This window comes from Vicia villosa, linkage group LG1 (assembly GCF_029867415.1).
Source record: "Vicia villosa cultivar HV-30 ecotype Madison, WI linkage group LG1, Vvil1.0, whole genome shotgun sequence".
In the NCBI taxonomy this organism is placed as follows: Eukaryota; Viridiplantae; Streptophyta; class Magnoliopsida; order Fabales; family Fabaceae; genus Vicia; species Vicia villosa.
The window spans coordinates 45,337,419-45,354,052 of record NC_081180.1 but is presented as its reverse complement, the minus strand read 5'-3'; the positions used below and the strand labels follow the sequence as shown (position 1 = coordinate 45,354,052).

At 34.1% G+C, this 16,634-nt stretch overlaps 2 protein-coding genes across 2 annotated transcripts; both read left to right on the top strand.

Annotated features, from left to right (window-relative positions):
- Positions 1-996: 996 nt before the first annotated feature.
- Positions 997-1,909, top strand: LOC131625239 (ubiquitin-conjugating enzyme E2 4-like). The gene is made up of 3 exons (XM_058896149.1): positions 997-1,136; positions 1,230-1,309; positions 1,724-1,909. The coding sequence occupies exons 1-3, from the start codon at positions 997-999 to the stop codon at positions 1,840-1,842; spliced, it is 339 nt and encodes a 112-aa protein (XP_058752132.1). The 3' UTR covers positions 1,843-1,909.
- LOC131625147 (ribose-phosphate pyrophosphokinase 1-like) lies at positions 1,890-2,870 on the top strand. The gene is made up of 4 exons (XM_058896070.1): positions 1,890-1,893; positions 1,932-1,951; positions 2,032-2,220; positions 2,697-2,870. Exons 1-4 carry the CDS (start codon positions 1,890-1,892, stop codon positions 2,868-2,870), a joined length of 387 nt encoding a protein of 128 aa, XP_058752053.1.
- The last annotated feature ends 13,764 nt before the right edge of the window (positions 2,871-16,634 follow it).

Below are 16,634 nucleotides of genomic sequence, written 5' to 3'. Positions count from 1 at the left end.
GGCTCGCCACCTATTGTAGTGGGAAAGGGAAGAAAGCATGGATTATGAAGATAGCAATTGCTGAGACAATATACCATTGTTGGCTGTTTAGAAATGCTATTTGTTTTGGTAATAGAATAGATAGAAATACTACAGACATTGTAAATAATATTATAGAGGCCATCATACATAGGAGTTGGCATAGTCGTAAATACCGTGAGTATACCGCACACTTGATGTTGCATAATTGATGCTTTAGGTGTGTTGTTAGGTTGGACCTTTGGTCACCTTGTACCTCAACTGTTTTTTGAATTAATCAACATATTTTTATTGGTTCAAAAAAAAAGATGGCTTGCTGGCAGTTATGGGCTTCAAGAGCTGCATCATACCTCAGGAACTCTGTCTTACACAGAAGCTTCTCTTATGGTATGTAATCTCATTCTGTCACCTTCTTCTTTCATTTGTTTTTCGTAATTCACTTAAGATCGTATCATGGCATTTCATTTTGCAAGTTTTGGATACAATATGTAGATTGTAGATTTCGATTCATGTTCTTCGATTTGATATTATTTATTATTTTTGGTATCATAGATTCAGCTTTCAAAGGAAACCCAGCAGCAGTGTGTTTATAAGAACAAGACAGAGACGAGGAATGGTTGCAATCATTAGCTGATGAATTCAATATTTCTGAAACATGTTTTTTAACTCCAATTCATGGTACTTCTGTTCCTCGTTTTGGTCTCAGATGGTTCACTCCTACTACTGAGGTTAGGATCTAGCTTTTCATTATAAACTTTTCAATTCTCTTAAACATGGCTTATTACTATTATTAATATCATTTGGATCCTATTATATTCCAAGTTAAACTTTGTGGTCATGCCACATTAGCAGCTTCACACACACTTTTTTCATCTGGTTTGGTCCATAACAATGTTATTGAATTTGAGACACTATTTGGAATTTTAACTGTCAAAAAGATCCCTTCGACCGATGCTACCGGTACACCGAACTCGCAGAATGGTGAATCCAAGGACAAAGGAAGGAAGTTTGTTGAAACTATTGAGCTTCAAATTGGCCTCAAGAACTACGATCCACAAAAGGATAAACGTTTCAGCGGCTCCGTCAAGCAAACGCCGAGACATGGATGTCATGAAGCTGTCTGTATTCTTTTGTTTTCTTTTTCTGATTTCTTACACAGTTTTTTTTTGTCTGATTTTCTAATGGGTGTGTGATGAATTTGTATGAATCAGGATGATGACTGATTACAAAGTGGAGACCATCAATGATGGCATGCAAGAATTCTTTGTTGAATTTCACGGACCTAAAGACAGTAAAGTTCTTTTCTTTTGCATCTTTGTATCAATTTTTCAATCTTTTTTGTCTCACCATTGAATGATTGAAATGTTTTTCTTTAGATTGTATGTGTTTGAATTCAATGTGTTTGGATCAGTATTCAACAGTTGCTACTGAGTACTGTGTGCTTCTGATATATGGATTATGAGGGTCTTGCAGTTGTGCTTCAATTTTGTAGCTCAATTGTTTGCTCATTTTCCTCAATGAGGATGAATTGCATTAGGGTCTATTGTTGGTTTTTCTGTTTACTTTTAATATGTGTGCAAGTTGTAAACGGTAAAAAAAAAGAGATTTTGATGTTTGAATATCACATTTGTAATTTTAATGGTGGAACTGAAGTGGGTTTTTCTTCTTCTGTTTTTTGACTCACTTTTGTTGGGACTTGTTGCAGGTATTTATCAAGAAGGTGTGTGGAAGATAAGAGTGGAGTTACCTGATGGTTATCCTTATAAGTCTCCTTCTATTGGTTTTGTCAACAAAATTTACCATCCTAATATAGACGAATTGTGAGTTGTTCATAACCAACTAAACCTTCTTTGTTTTCTAACGGACATTGAATGAGTTTTAAGAAGGAAGTCTAGGGTTCAAACCCTGGAAAGTCTCCCTCCGTAACGCCGTCGTAAGCAACCTTCTCTCTCCACTCTCTCCCTCCGCTTTTCTTTGATTTAACTGAATTTTCATTTTCATTTTCATTTTCAGAGATGCAATAATGCCGTAGTCTTTTTGAACTCGGCGAACGGAATTCCATATCGTTCCGCTGAACTTTCAGCTAACGGTTCAACTTCCATTCCGAGTTTTCTCGTGGCGCCTAACACTCGTATCCATGATCTCGTTAACATAAATCGTCTTCGCATATTCTCCGGTACCGCCAATCCCGCACTCGCTCAGGTATCTATATCTATAATTCCAATTTTGTCACTCTTGTACTTCAATTTTGATTCTAGGAAAATTTTCGATATCTAACAACAAATTAAATTAAACACTTCTAGGTTAATCACTTATCAAATAAGTGCTTATGTCCAAGCTATTTCTATATCCAATAAAATGTGGTCAAGCTGTTATATAACCTAGCCTATTGAAAATAGCTTGTGAATAAGCCATTAGTTTTATTTCCATAAGGTCTCCCAAATTCCCTATCAAGTGCTTATACTAGTAGATAAGGCCAGAAAAATACCATGTCCTCGTAGAGATGTTTGGATTCTAAACTGAATCATGATGTAATATGATTTTGGTTAATAAAGAATGTGTAACGAACTTGTGAATACATAAACGTTTCTTGTTTACTAATAATATTTAAAAATTTATGTTATAACACTAGATAATATATGTTTGTTTACTAAAATTTCTGATATGTACTTAAATAGGAAATTGCATGCTATATGGGCCTGGATTTGGGAAAAATTAAGATAAAGCGTTTTGCTGATGGTGAAATATATGTCCAACTGCAAGAGAGTGTCAGAGGGTGTGATGTGTTTCTTGTGCAGCCCACATGTCCCCCTGCGAATGAGAATCTTATGGAGCTTCTAGTAATTATATAGAAAAAACAAAGGTACAAGTACATTAAAAATGTATAATGAAATATCTTTCTTAACTAATATTTAATAAACAAAAATTCATGAAAGCTTCTTTCATAATTTAATATTAAAAATTAGGGTAGATGATATTTACAATGGTAGATACAGATAAAAAGATGAGTCAGGTTCACAACTGCCAGGAGAAAATAATTTAGAAATTTTATTTTTCTATGCCAATACAAATATTTATCTCTTGAGTCAAAATTGTATCATTTAATTGATGATAAATGTTTCTTATTGATTGCAGGGATGGATCAGAAAAGGGTCTCACCTTTGCATTTCGCTTTACTGATGCTACAATATCTCTTCCTAATCAAGGTATGATAAATTCTATTAAGGCATGGGTCAGAAAATGGTCTCACCTTCATAATACTTTTGCATAGAAAAGAAAGAGAAACACCTTCGATGAACCTTTTTCTTTGCAGATAGGAAAGACAAAAGTTTTTCTGAGAGCAGGTCAAATGGCAGAACTAGATGCATGTTGTGTCGAGGTCATAGGAAGATCCGCAATCATTATTCGGAAAAAGGGTCGCACATATATTTGTCAAAAAAGTACAATTTATTGCGATTCTCTGCCATAGAACTACAAAAGGCTAATAAAGGTATCAATTATTTGAATCCATTTGGATATTCATAGTGAATAACATTGTAAATAATTTCTTTTTGAAACATACTTGACAGATTACCCTGAGACGAGTTTTCCCATTGATAGAAATTGAAGGATTGCTTGCCCTGCTAAACACACTGAGTTTCCTTTCTGATCACCGGCACTGTTAGGCATATTTTTATAAATGGAATGTTTTTAAGAATCGTCCTATGATATAATATTGCATCTGTCTTGGTTTGTTAGAAGTGACTATGAGGACTTTCTACAAGATATTGCAAAGCAATTTATGCAGCATCTTCCTTCCAGAGTTGAAACTTACATGGCGTCAACAGTGCAGGTTCTTTTTCACCATACTGGGTTCAACACATGCTGATTTGCATCTTAACTTATTAAATGGTGACATGTTAAACAGAAGAGGATCATCTAGTTTAGTATCAACCTGTGATTCAGAGAATGAGGAAAGTGACGTCGATGATTCTTTGAGTGATGAGGAGGAACAAAGCCACAAGTGTCCAGATTCTAGTGAATCAAATAGTTTGAATAATCAAAACTCTAGTTCAGGAATTCGTGCAAGATGGTTGCATGAACCAGATGAGGCAGATCGATTAGGTCTTGGTATGCAGAGATCTCAATTATTCATTAATTGAGAATGTTGATATGTTTTTAGGGTTTCTAATTGCACTAATTGTATGATTTGTACCTTTAAGAAACTTCACAGTAATTACAAGTTTTGTGTATTCTTACACGGTGGTATTATTATATCAATTTTAGTGTGGAATGCTTGGTTACTTGATGTCTTGATTTGATATAGCTGATGTTACTTGTGATCCAATTTGAGTCTGTGTTGTTCATGAGTAGCTTGAATTATTCATACTAGTATGATCCATAGAATGATCCATCAAGCTATTATGGTAGTTACAGGCAGTTACATACTAGTCTATTAGTAATATACGTTGTAGTAGTGTCTAAAATATAAGCTTTGTTATAATTTTGTTGAATAGGGAATGCTCTATGTTGGAGTCACGACTTTTAGGCAATTTTTCTTTGTTGTTCTCTGTGTGTGAATTGTGCGGATCTAATAACATTAGTCACTAATTTATCTGTTGGTCAAGTTGGTGTTCTATCCTAGTCTATAGGTGCTAAACTTTACTTATTGTCTTACTCAATTTTTTAATGATGATAAAAAAAATCGGGTGTAAATAGATATAATTGTTCATTCATAAATGGCGTATTTACACCCGATTTTTATTAAAATTGGGTGTAATTAAGAACATATCTACACCCGATTTTTATTAAAACAGAGTGTAATTAAAACATAATTACACCCGATTTTTATTAAAACAGGGTGTAATTAAAACGTAATTACGCTCAATTACACCCAATTTTTACTAAAACAGGGTGTAATTAAAAACGTAATTATGCCCAATTACACCCAATTTTTATTAAAACAGGGTGTAATTAAAAATGTAATTATACCCAATTACACCCGATTTTTATTAAAACAGGGTGTAATTAAAAACGTAATTACGTCCAATTACACCCGATTTTTATTAAAACAGGGTGTAATTAAACACGTAATTACACCCGATTTTTGTTAAAATAGAGTGTAATTAAAAACGTAATTACGTCAAATTACACCCGATTTTTGTTAAAATAGGGTGTAACATAGAACATATTTACACCCGATATTCTTAAAATAGGGAGTAATTACGAACGTATTTACACCCGTTTTAAAATAGGGTGTAAATGCGTTAGACATTTCTCACCCTGTGGATATACACCCGATTTTTATTAAAAATAATGGGTGTAAATTTAATAAAAAACGGGTGTAAATTAACATTTTTGTACTAGTGGTCATATCTCAAAATTTACTGGATCGGGCCACACCATTCTACTTTTTACTCCTTCAAGCTACAAAATTTCCTCTGAGAAATGTACCGTACTATGTAGTTGACCTCCAATCAATGGTCCAGTCTGCATAATTTGTTATGCACAATGACTTATAAGTTCCACATTGTTTGAAAAAGTGGAGGTTGAGCACTTTATAAGTGAGATGACTCACACATCTATCACCTTAAGGTTTTGAGTGATTATGTGGTGTCTCTTTCACTTGTGTTGCTTTTGACCCAACTTGGATGCTCCTTGTGATGACCTATCAGAGTGGCATTAGAGCTCTTGTTAAGAGCTATTTTACTTGTTTGAATAATGGAGTCAAATACAAATATGAAGATGGTGTTGTTGAATTCTAATTACCATTTATAAAAGGGCAAGATGAAAAACTTACTATGTATGAAGAAATTGTATTTACCGGTGTTTTGTTCTGCAAAGCTGAGTTCTATGCCTATAAATAAGGGAATAATAAATCGTTCTTATTGAATAGCGTCATAAGTTTGAAGTATAAGGAGGGGACTTCTATTTCAGGTCACTTGATTGAATTTGAAGGGCTCCTTGGTTAGATTTAGGGAATGAGTATTAAATTTGATGATTAACTTGTGTGATTATTTCTATTGCTATCTTTACTAGAATCTTGAGAGACGTATCGGGTTTCTATCACAAGTTCTGCTCTGAGAGGTGTTGTTTCTATGGAAACGGATAAGGGTGATATTCTTAATGAGGAGATGAGAAGGAAGACGTGTGGTTCTTCATCTCGAGGTGAGGTACTTGTCACTCAAAATAGGGGAGAAGTCATAAAAAGGAACCGGAGGGTGGTAGAGAGAATATCAGAAGTAAGTCCAAGCTGCGATACAAGAACCTGGAATCTAAACAAAGGCAAGAAAGGTAAGTCTTAACAAAAAGATCATGAAGATCGTAATGATGATCGTGTTACTACTACTACTAGTAATGATCTTGTTATTCTATGTGATCATAAGTATGTTAATCTCGTATCAAAAGAGAGCATGTGGATAGTTGACAGTGGTTCTACATTTCATGTTACAACAAGAAAGGATTGCTTTACATCTTATTTTTCTAGTGACTTTGGAACGCTGAAGATGGGTAATGATGGTGTATCTAAGGTAGTTGATGTTGGTGATGTTTGCTTTCAAGCTAACACGAGTATGCAATTCTTGTTTAGAGTTGTCAAACATGCTACAAATGTCCTCTTTAATTTGATCACTATGAATATGCTTGATGATTATGGTTATGACAATCACTTTGGTTCTGGAAAGTGGAAAATCAACAAAGGTAAATTTGTTGTGGCTAGAGGGGAGGAGTTTTGTAAACTGTATTCGACAAAAAATTTGGTTGCTAGGGACAATGTGAATGTTATCAAAATGGGAGCATCATTAACACCGAAGGCTTAGTCATATTAGTGAAAAGGGGTTGAATGTTTTGGCCAAAAAGAATGTTCTTCCAGGATTAAAGAATGCAAAATTGGAGAAGTGTTCTCATTGCATGGCTAGTAAACAGACTAGAATATCTTTCAAGAGACATCCTCTCTCAAGGAAGTCAAAGTTGCTTCAATTGAAACATTTTGATGTTTATGATCTATTAAAGGTGAAATTCTTTAATGGTGCACTTTATTTTGTTACCTGTATTGATGATTATTCCAGAAAACTATAGGTTTATGCCTTGAAGATAAAATACCAAGTGTTGGAGAAGTTTAAAGAATTCTATGCTTTGGTAGAGAGGTAGACATGCGAGAATCTAAAATGTGTTCATTTTGATAATGATGGTGAGTATTGTGGACCATTTGTGCCTATTGCAAGCAACTCAGTATTTTACATGAAAATATTCCTCATAAAACTCCTCAATTGAATGGTTTATTAGAAAGGATGAATCGAACACTAATTGAGAGGGTAAGGTGTATGCTTGTCGCACCCTTGCGAAAAAATAACTAACTAGTTCAAAAAAACAGAGTCGCCACCGAACTTTATTTATCTCCGAAGAGAAGGGAAAATATCGAGAAAACCTGGAAGAAAGGAAAGGATGAGAAAAAGGTCTTACGACCAAAGATTGGGTAAGAAAGTCGATTTTGCAAGGGGAATGTACTAGCACCCCTCACATCTGTGGTACTCCACATGATCCACTTATGCTTGCTTCTAATCTAAGGGTGTGTTATCTAATGCTAAAGCTAAAGGAACATGAGGAAGGAGAAAAAGAAAATACGGGTAAAAGAAAGAAATATTTACAAAATTGTGCTCGTTCAGGCCCCGCGACCTGATGCCTACGTATCCCTTTTGAGGGATCAAAGCGTCGTAGTTCGGCTCAATATTTTTTTTTTGTGTTTTTTAGTGGACGAAGTTACATTCGCATTATAGCATTAGGATAGCAGCTCGCTGAGTGGAGTCTTATGCTTTACCTATTAGCGATCGAAAGGAAGTAACATGTTCGTTTAAGGAAAAGAAAGCCCTGAAGGCGAGAGAGAGAGAGAGAGAGAGAGAGAGAGAGAGAGAGAGAGAGAGAGAGAGAGAGAGAGAGAGAGAGAGAGAGAGAGAGAGAGAGAGAGAGAGAGAGAGAGAGAGAGAGAGAGAGAGAGAGAGAGAAGAGAAATGATTGGTTGGTATTTTTTGATGTAGATAATGGTGAATTAAATCTCAATGCAAAGATACTCACCCTTCTCTACTTTTTTAGGATTTGAAATTTATTACGTATTTTTGTGCGTTTTGTTGGTTTTTTGGTGTAGATAGTTGTGAATTAATCCCAATGCAAGGATACTCACCTTTCTCTACTTTTTTAGGATTTGAAATTTATCAAGTGTTTTATGTGAGTTGAAAAGTGGAAAAAGAAACCTAATTGTATTATGAATGGGGGTATTCTAAATTCTAATATTATTATATACATCTACCTAATATTTTTTTTAGTATTTTTTAACAATAGGAAGAGAAAAAATAGAAGTCAAATTAAAAACATATTTTGGTTTTTTTTGGATATTAACTAGAAATTAAAAAGGTCTAATAAAATATTATTTTTGTATTTTTGAATGATAAAAATAAAATCTACATATAATAAATATTTTTGGTTTTTTTTGTTATATCATAAATTAGAACAAATAATAAAACTAAAGAAAACAATCAAAAAGAAGTAAAATATAATGGGTTTAAAACATAAGTAAAATGTTTGTCAAAAAAAAAACATAAGTAAAATGGAGGGTATAGACAAAGTTGGGCGTTGGGCCCATTGGGAGAGAAGCCCAAGAAATCATAAGTTAAGTTCAGTGGGGAGGTGCGCTGACAACATTAGGGTATGAACATGAGTTTGGGCGTTGGGCCCTACAGTTGGGAAAGAGGCCCGAAAGAAAATTGAAACAAGACCCAGCAGGGGGTGTATGGATCGGAAAATGGGTGTATGGGAAGAAGAAAAAACGCTGTGCTCAGATCATGAAGCCCACAAGCATCAATTAGCTGAGTTGAATGTTGCTGAGTTGAATCGTTGTGGATTGGAAGTTGCAGAATCGTTGTTGTATAGTTGATGCAAGGTGCGGTTCTGCTTCTATTATGATGTCGTTGTAATTGTTGTGGAAGTGCAAGTTGCGATTTCGACTCAATGGTTCTGAAACGGTGATGTTGGCTTTCTGATCCAGTGAAGGAACTGATGAAGAAGTTGTGAGTTGTTGACACTTAGTAGCGGATTCGTGAGTTGTTGTGTGGTCTGTTTTGCTGGTTTGCAAAATGATAAGGATGACTCTGTGTTGTTTTCGGGGATGGATTTGTGTAGTTTTTTTTTAAGATAAAGCTTATGATCTATGAAGCACCGATACTTCAAAATCTCTGTCGTATCGTATCCGATACGCTTCCGATACGAATTGAAGGAGTATCTGAATTTTTATTTTAAAAAAAAAATAAAAAAATCCGATACGGCTGCGATACGCTTCAGATAAGTGATATTCAAATTTTTGCAGATTTTATTTTTTTAATGACTCTTCATTTTTTTTCTTTTTTAATAGTCATTATTTATTTCCATATTTAATTCTTGCCTAATATTTTTATTCCAATAATTTTTTATATCAATTTTTAATATCTTATTTAATTAAGTTCATCATGATTATCATTATTCATCATTAGTTGGGACTTCCAATTAGGCATATTAGGCAATAGTTATACGTAATAAAAAAGTAATAGGCAATATCTATCTTAATAGCTATCTTAATAGGCAATAACTATTAATAATAACTATCCTAGACAATAGCTATCTTAATAGACAATTCTTGTACGTTACTATCAAGAAAGAAAACAAATAGGCAATATCTAAGTTTTCAATTCCAATAATATTGATCATTAGTGGCTATTTATATGACTAACAGTTTCAAATATTCACCATCTCTCATCTCTCTCTTGCAACGTATCTCTTCTGCTATTTTTTTTCTCCTTCTTCATACTTTCCCATTTCTCCCATTTTTTAAACAACAAATTGTCAACATCTTCCAAATCAAATTCAAAAATTCCAAATAAGTTTCTCTCTGAAAATATTTTACAAGATGATCACTGTCCTCTCTGGGGTTATGTCAGTATAACAAACAAGGGTACTAAAGGTTCAGAAGCAGATAGAAATAAGGTATGAGTATGTAACTTTTGTCAAAAAGAGTTTACAAGTTCTTACTCTAGAGTAAAAAATCATTTGCTAAGAATTTATGGAACTGGAATTTCTGTGTGTCCTAATGTAAATGAAGAATATTTGTCTGAGTTACAATCTATTGTAGAACTAGCTAGCAATAGAGTGAAACCTAAACATGTTCCATCATCCACTGAAAAAAGGCAAGAGGGTCCTTCTTTGAAGAGGAGGAAAAATAGTCCATTAGAAAAATCTTTTAATTTAAGTGAAAAAGAAACTCTAAGAGCTCTCATAGCCAGAATGTTTTATTCTGCCGGATTGCCTTTTAACCTTGCAAGAAATTCTTATTATGTGAATTCTTATTTATTTGCTGCAAATCATAATTTATCCTGTTTCCTCCCCCTGGATATAATGCATTGAGGACAACTCTCTTACAACAAGAGAAAACACATGTTGAGAGATTGCTTAAGACCATTAAATTAACTTGGAATTCAAAAGGGGTTAGCATTGTTTCTGATGGATTGACAGATTGTCAAAGAAGACCTTTAATAAATTTTATGGCCATAAGTGAAAGGGGTCCTGTATTCTTGAAAATTGTGGATACTTCAGGTGAAATTAAGAGTAAACACTACATAGCTGATAGGATGGCTGAAGTTATACAAGAAGTAGGGGAAGAAAATGTGATCTAAGTCATAACAGATAATGCTCCTGTATGCAAAGCTGTAGGAATGATCATTGAAAGTTCATGTCCGAAAGTTTTTTGGACTCCTTGTGTTGTGCATACATTAAATCTTGCATTGAAGAACATACGTGCTGCCAAAAATACTTAAAAAAATGAGGTAGTATGGACTGAATGTATTTGGATTACTCAAATTGCTGATGATGTTTCTTTTGTTAGAAATTTTATCATGAACCACTCTATGAGAAATGTCATTTTTAAACAATTCTCATCTTTCAAATTACTTGATGTTTCTGACACACGTTTTGCATTTGTCATTGTAATGTTAAGAAGATTTAAATTCTTGAAGCGTTCTTTGCAATCAATGGTTATTAGTGAAGAATGGATTTCTTATAGAGAGAATGACATGGGTAAGGCTCAAGCTACAAAAGAATTTATTTTGAATGATGTTTGGTGGGACAAAATTGCATATATTATTGATTTTACAGAGCCTATTTATAATATGGTTAGAGTTTGTGATATCGATGAGTCCACACTTCATTTGGTATATGAGATGTGGGATTCTATGATAGAGAAGGTGAATGCATCAATATATAGGCATGAAGGGAAAGATTTAAATGATACATCAATATAACCATTTTATAATGTTGTTTATTCAATACTAATTGATAGGTGAACTAAGAGTTGTACCCCTCTTCATTGTTTGGCTCACTCTCTAAATCCAAGGTAAAATTAGCCAAAAATTTATTAGCTTTTTTATTATTTATTTTTTATCCTTTTGTAATTCATAAGTTGTGTATTAACATTTATTTCATTTATAGGTATTATAGTGATGAATGGCTTCGTGAGGATCCAAATAGAGTTTCTCCACACGAGGATGAAGAGATATCTACACAAAGAAATAATTGTTTTCGAAAATTGTTTACAACGGTTGAGGAAAGAAAAAAGGTTAAAATTGAATATGCTAATTTCTCATCAAAATCAAATAGTTTTGATTCTTTTGACTCTATTGAAGATAGATGGGTATTAGACCCCAAATCTTGGTGGGTTATGCATGGTTCTCCCGCTCCTCTTCTTCAAAAGCTTGCCTTGAAGCTTCTTGTGCAACCTAGCTCTTCATCTTGTTGTGAAAGAAATTGGAGTACCTATTGATTCATCCACTCTTTAAAAAGAAACAAATTGAATCCTAAAAGAGCTGAAGACTTGGTTTATGTGCATACAAATTTGAGGTTGTTGGGTAGGAAATATGAAGAATACAAAGAAGAGAGTACTAAGATGTGGGACATTGGTGGAGATGCATGGGAAAGTTTTGATGGTGTTGGAACTCTTGAAGTTGCATCATTGTCTCTTGATGAGCCAAATTTAGAAGCCACTCTATTCACCGATGATGGCGAAGGAGGAGACGACATTGATACTATACCAATATCTTAGATTATATTTAATATTTTTTAGTAATATAGTTATGTATTGAAAGTTCTATTATGAGTTTGGTTTTGTTAAACTATAATTTAACTAAATATTTTATTTTAATTTTTATATGCGTATCTTATTGTATCTTGTATTATTCAATTAGTAACGTATCGCCGTATCGGATATGTATCGTATCCGATACTCGTATCGTGTCCGTGCTTCATTGCTTATGATGGTTTATGGTGATGCAAATTAGTGGTGGTGGAATACTGGAGCGGGGTGAAAACCACTTTTGATGGTGGTTTTGGAGTAAATCGGTTTGACGTTGAAGCTAGGAGAAGTGAGGAGAAAGTCGTTTCAGATGTGGTGGTGGTGTTGTGGGTGTTTACATGAAGGTTGCAGGGAGGTGGTAATCGCTTTTGATTGTTCAATGATAATAAGGTGAGTTTGAAAGTGGTTTGATGAAGAACAGGGTGTTTCGGAGGAAGCTTTTTCTGTCACATTTTTAACAGAGTTCTATTGCTTTTTCTTCCTCCCCTTTTCAAGTGTGTGAGTATGATCTTATATATGCATAGGAGAATGAGGGCACAATGGAGATTGTGAATGGGAATTGGATAAGAATGAATTCAAAGTTTATTGGTAGTGGAATGGTACAACCCATGAAAGGTGGAGAGTGGTAGTGGTGAGTCGTGTACTATTTGTGTGAGGAATGAAATTTGTTGATATTCTTTGCCTGTAGTGTGTTAAAAGAAGATGGAATTTTGGTGAAATTGTGAATGAAACTTGGTGGAGAAAACAAAACGTGACTTCACTAGTGTGGTCCCCAACTTGTTTATGAAATGGCTCAAATTTGACAATATGTTGGTAATTGAATAATACAAGATACGATATGTCACGAGATACGATACCATCTTAAGCGTATCGTATCTTGTTTTTATGAGTTTGGCTTGGACCAACAAATAATCAAATGGGCTTTAGAACTTGGACACTTGAATTGATCATGGACTTTGTAACAAATGAACCAAATAACTTCTCTTTTGATTTGCACCTATAATAAAAACAATAACAAAATGCAAAATAAAATATATACAAATGACTCCTAATTTTAATTTCAAAATTCAAATTGAACTTCAAAATTAAAATCATAAGTCAACAAAGTTTGTATCAAAAATACTATTAATCGAATGAGAATGCGTTAAAATGGGAACGATCGTATATTTTTTATTTTCTAAATGATGCTAATGCAAATGATGTTCTATATTTTTTGATTTTTATTGAATGAGATGCAAATATGCTAATGCCTTAATAAAATAATGCAAATGATGTGCAAAGCCTAAGCCAGTTAAAAGTAAAATCAGGAGGGCAAATTTTGGGGTGCAACAATGCTCTCTAAAGCTAAGTTGCCTTAACATTATTGGGGTGAGGTATTTTACACGGTGGTGCATGTTCTTAATCTCACTCCTATTGTTGTAAGGCTTTTGTGCATATTCCAAAGGATGAAAGATCCAAGTTGAATGCAAAGTCAAAATAATGTGTCTTCTTTGGGTATGGGCAAGACCAGTTTGGTTACAGGTTGTATGATCCTATAGGAAAAAAATCTTATCAGAAGCTGTGATGTGGTGTTCATGGAAGACCAAATTGTTGAAGACATAGATATGGTGGAGAAGACTACACCCAAGAAAGATACCAGTTTGTCTAATACTAATCCAGTTCGATTACCTATTTAGAATCTCGATACTATTGGTGGTGATGATTAGAGTAGTGAGCCAAATGATTATGTTGATGATTAACAACTTGGAGATGAGGTGAATATTCCAATTAATGATGATGAAGGCGAGAATGATATGTCACGAGATGAGAGTCTCGGCGAAGCTTCAGAATTATCTCAAGTTCAACTTAGGAGGTCTAACAAGCAAAGACAACCTTCTACAAGGTATAATTCTGATGAGTATATGACCTACAACAGTACCCTCAAGAGGATCTACTCTAAATGAGGTCTTCGTGCCAACCCCACGAGACAATACGTCAAGTAAGTCAACACTATGCAACCATCGACTCCAATGTTCTAGACACGGTTCCCAGAGTCATGGATCCTTTTCATAAATATTTCCACCATAGCAAATTACTTGCTATACAACAATACCCCAAAGAGGTCAACACTACACAACATGCCAAATAGGTCAACACCACATAACACCATCTTAAGCGTATGTGTATTCTCGGACTCGAGTATAGAGCCCTGTTCAAACATCACATCATTATCCCTTATATGAATATATACAAATTTGAAAAAAAACATTTAAAAGTGAAGCAAGATAAAAAATAAAACATAAAGCACAAAAGAAAACAAACAAGGCAAACATTCAAATCCTAAGGCTAAATAAACTAGGTTTAACCCTTCAAATAATCCCCAGCTGTCGCTGAACAAAAAATACTCGAGCGTTTAAACGCTAAAAAACAACATAGTCACCACTGAAGTTTTGTTTTTGAAAGAGAAATGTTGATAAAACCCTTAAAGAACAAAAGATGGTTGTTCCAACCAAATTTAGGTTCGAGGGTCAATTATGCGCATGGAAGGTATTAACACCCCGTAGCATCCGTTGTATTCAACGGGGACTGTTTAGTTAGTTCAGGGAAATGTTAGATTAAAAGTGTTTGTGATTCTTCTCGTTATTATTAAATTTTTTTACAGAAAAATAAATAAAAGGACTAAAATTATATTTTTATTAAAGTGCTTGACGAGACATTGAATCTCGCTCCTACATATTCTCAGGTGCAATAGAGAACTCAAGTCTACGTAGTTCTGGATAACAAAAGTTTGTTTGTTGGTTGATTTTAATTATGAAAGGTTTTGATTTGGTCGCACTAAGGTAGAAAAGGTAGGTTTGATGAGGTGAGATTGTTTTTAAGTGACCGACAAGTATTTGAATGGTAAGCCAAGGGTAAGCTAAGTATGACTAGCATTCAAAGACTCGAGGAAAATAAAGGATATTACGTCCAAACCAATCCCTTTTTATCCAAATTATTCATGAAATTTGTGAGGCGAGTTAAGTCATAAATCTTTAATTAAATTCAAATATTCGAACAACCCGCTAAGTTAAACTAGCATTCAAATACTTGGGGAAGAGAGAGGATAACACATCCTACCCAATTCTTTTTTCATCCAATAAAGACCAAACTAAATTTGATTAATTAATGTGTTTTGAGGGAAAGACCAATACTCAAACGGTAAGCTAAGTACGCCTATCATTCAAATGCTCAGGGAAAAGAGAGGATATTATGTCCAATCTTTTTCATCCAATTAAAAAAAATTATTTCTACTGTAATTTTTTTTAATAAGGGATTCAATAAGTTCAATAAGCTGATCATTTTTCCCTGAGCGCATGTGGCATGCCTAGTGTTTTTTTTTTGTGTTTTTCAATTTTTTTAAATGCAAAATGTTCATTCTAATGCCACATCATATAATTACCCTTAATTTATTTACAAAAACATTCTTGTTCTAGACCTCAACATTTGCCCTAACTGTGAACCATCATTGAACTGCTCCAAGGAACTCCATTAAAGAATCTTTGCATTTCAATGAAGAGTCGTGACCTAAGGTACATTTTTTACATCCCAGTTTAGTTGATTCATGTTTTGCTTTCTTTAGGGTTTCTGATTAAAAGGGTTTTTGAAACATAAAATGAGTAAGTTCATTGTGATTTTTCATCATGAATAGGAGTTTGTTAGAGAGAATATGATGTTTTATAGGGGTGAGGTTCAAACAACCGTGTCTGATCTTGATAGCGGCAACTGGGGTGTTAAAGACATTTTGAAACTGGTGCTTGACTAGGGATACAGTAGTGATTCGTCTAGGATTTAGAGCAAACTCGAAGGTATAGATGAATCATTTTTTTTAGTTAAAATGGACGACCTTGCTTTAGATGTTGCTAGTTTTTTGATTGGTAACAACACTGAAGGACATCTATATGTTGAGCATAATGTGAAGGACATCAAAGTCAAGGTGGTTGAGCCTCAATGCGCGAACCTGGTTGTAGAATCTAATCCAAGTGAGGAAGAAAATGATGATTATAATGATGCATTGAAGGTTAGGTTTGATGATGCTGAGGATGAAAGAACAACTGCCATGGATGATGGTTTTGAATTCATTGAAATAGATAAGCCCAAATTTGACAACAATAGAGTTGAAATAAATGAAAAGTTATTTAGGTATAAGCGGTGTGCTAGCAAGTCACCTATGAAGAAATTGCCTACTAAGAAGGAGAAGGTTATTGCTGTTGTACCTAGTAAAATTGCCAAATGAATTAAAATAGGTGGCAGTGAAACGAGGGATAGGGATGAAGACCAATATGTGAGTCATGAGTTGGGTAGCTCATATCCAGATGCTTATGAAGATGAAGTAATTCCCAAGTATGAAAAGTATACGAAAGAGCAGCTAGGCAAGGACTATGAGTTTAAGCTTGGAGTGGAAATTAATTTATTAACCGATTTCAAGGATGCTTTAATTGAGTGGTCAATTTTGAATGGAAGGTAAATTAATTTT

Excerpts from the sequence above, each read along its gene's own strand:
- LOC131625239 (XM_058896149.1), top strand. The coding sequence starts at position 997 with ATGGTGAATCCAAGGACAAAGGAAGGAAGTTTGTTGAAACTATTGAGC. Across the intron at positions 1,137-1,229 it reads GACATGGATGTCATGAAGCT|GATGATGACTGATTACAAAG; the intron begins GTCTGTATTCTT and ends TGTATGAATCAG. Across the intron at positions 1,310-1,723 it reads ATTTCACGGACCTAAAGACA|GTATTTATCAAGAAGGTGTG; the intron begins GTAAAGTTCTTT and ends GACTTGTTGCAG.
- LOC131625147 (XM_058896070.1), top strand. Across the intron at positions 1,952-2,031 it reads TCTCCCTCCGTAACGCCGTC|AGATGCAATAATGCCGTAGT; the intron begins GTAAGCAACCTT and ends TTTCATTTTCAG. Across the intron at positions 2,221-2,696 it reads CCAATCCCGCACTCGCTCAG|GAAATTGCATGCTATATGGG; the intron begins GTATCTATATCT and ends GTACTTAAATAG.